The following is a 642-nucleotide window of genomic DNA, read 5'->3' on the forward strand; positions in this document are numbered from 1 at the left end:
AAAAAAAAAAAAAAAAAAAAAAAAAAAAAAAAAAAAAAAAAAAAGAAGCAAAATAGCTCAGGATCCTCTTTCGAGCGGGACGGGGGAGGGACAGAAGCAGGGTGAGAGCAGCTGTTCAGTGGCAGAGGCAGCTTCCAGCACCAAATCAGAGTTTGCGTTGCTGTTTATGCCCAAATCGCCCTTAGATGGGTAAGCGTGTCCTTAAAAAGTCCAGTCCCGATCAGTCCAGACGAAAGTCTCGTCCCAAGAGCCGCCGCCGGGAAACGCATCGTCCCTCGCCGGGGTCGGGCTCCGCCAGGGCCAGGAGCGGGGCGGGGGTCCCCGTCCTCAGCTCCCTGCACCCCTTCCCCGTCTCAAGTTTGCCTCCGCGAGTAGCGATTTCTGTTGCAGATTAAATATCCTCTTGGGGGCGGAGACTGTTTTGCAAAGTCCGGGGTTTGCACCCAAAAATACACGCTGCTTTCTTCCCCTCTCCCCCCCCCAAAAAGGGAAAACCAAAAAAAAGCCGCCCACAACACACACACCCTTCCCCAAATATCAGCGCTGAGGTTGCTGCTGCTGCTTCTCCCGCTCGGGCGTGCGGAGGAGGCTGGCGACCCCATTCAGTCCCATCTCGTTAGGCAGGGAAAGTGCCGCTTCCAC

The 642-nt window shown here is 54.7% G+C and overlaps 1 protein-coding gene across 1 annotated transcript in view; it reads right to left on the reverse strand.

The window, feature by feature from the left end:
• Positions 1–269, reverse strand: part of IRS1 (insulin receptor substrate 1) — a gene marked incomplete at its 3' end in the record, with an annotated part of 2,155 nt that extends 1,886 nt beyond the window's left edge. Inside the window, exon 1 of the mRNA XM_035895210.1 lies at positions 171–269. Coding sequence (XP_035751103.1) covers positions 171–269 — 99 coding nt within the window. The remainder of the gene's footprint in view (positions 1–170) is intronic.
• Positions 270–642: the final 373 nt, after the last annotated feature.

Source organism: Egretta garzetta, unplaced genomic scaffold (assembly GCF_000687185.1).
Source record: "Egretta garzetta isolate BGI_Z169 unplaced genomic scaffold, ASM68718v1 scaffold425, whole genome shotgun sequence".
Lineage (NCBI taxonomy): Eukaryota > Metazoa > Chordata > Aves > Pelecaniformes > Ardeidae > Egretta > Egretta garzetta.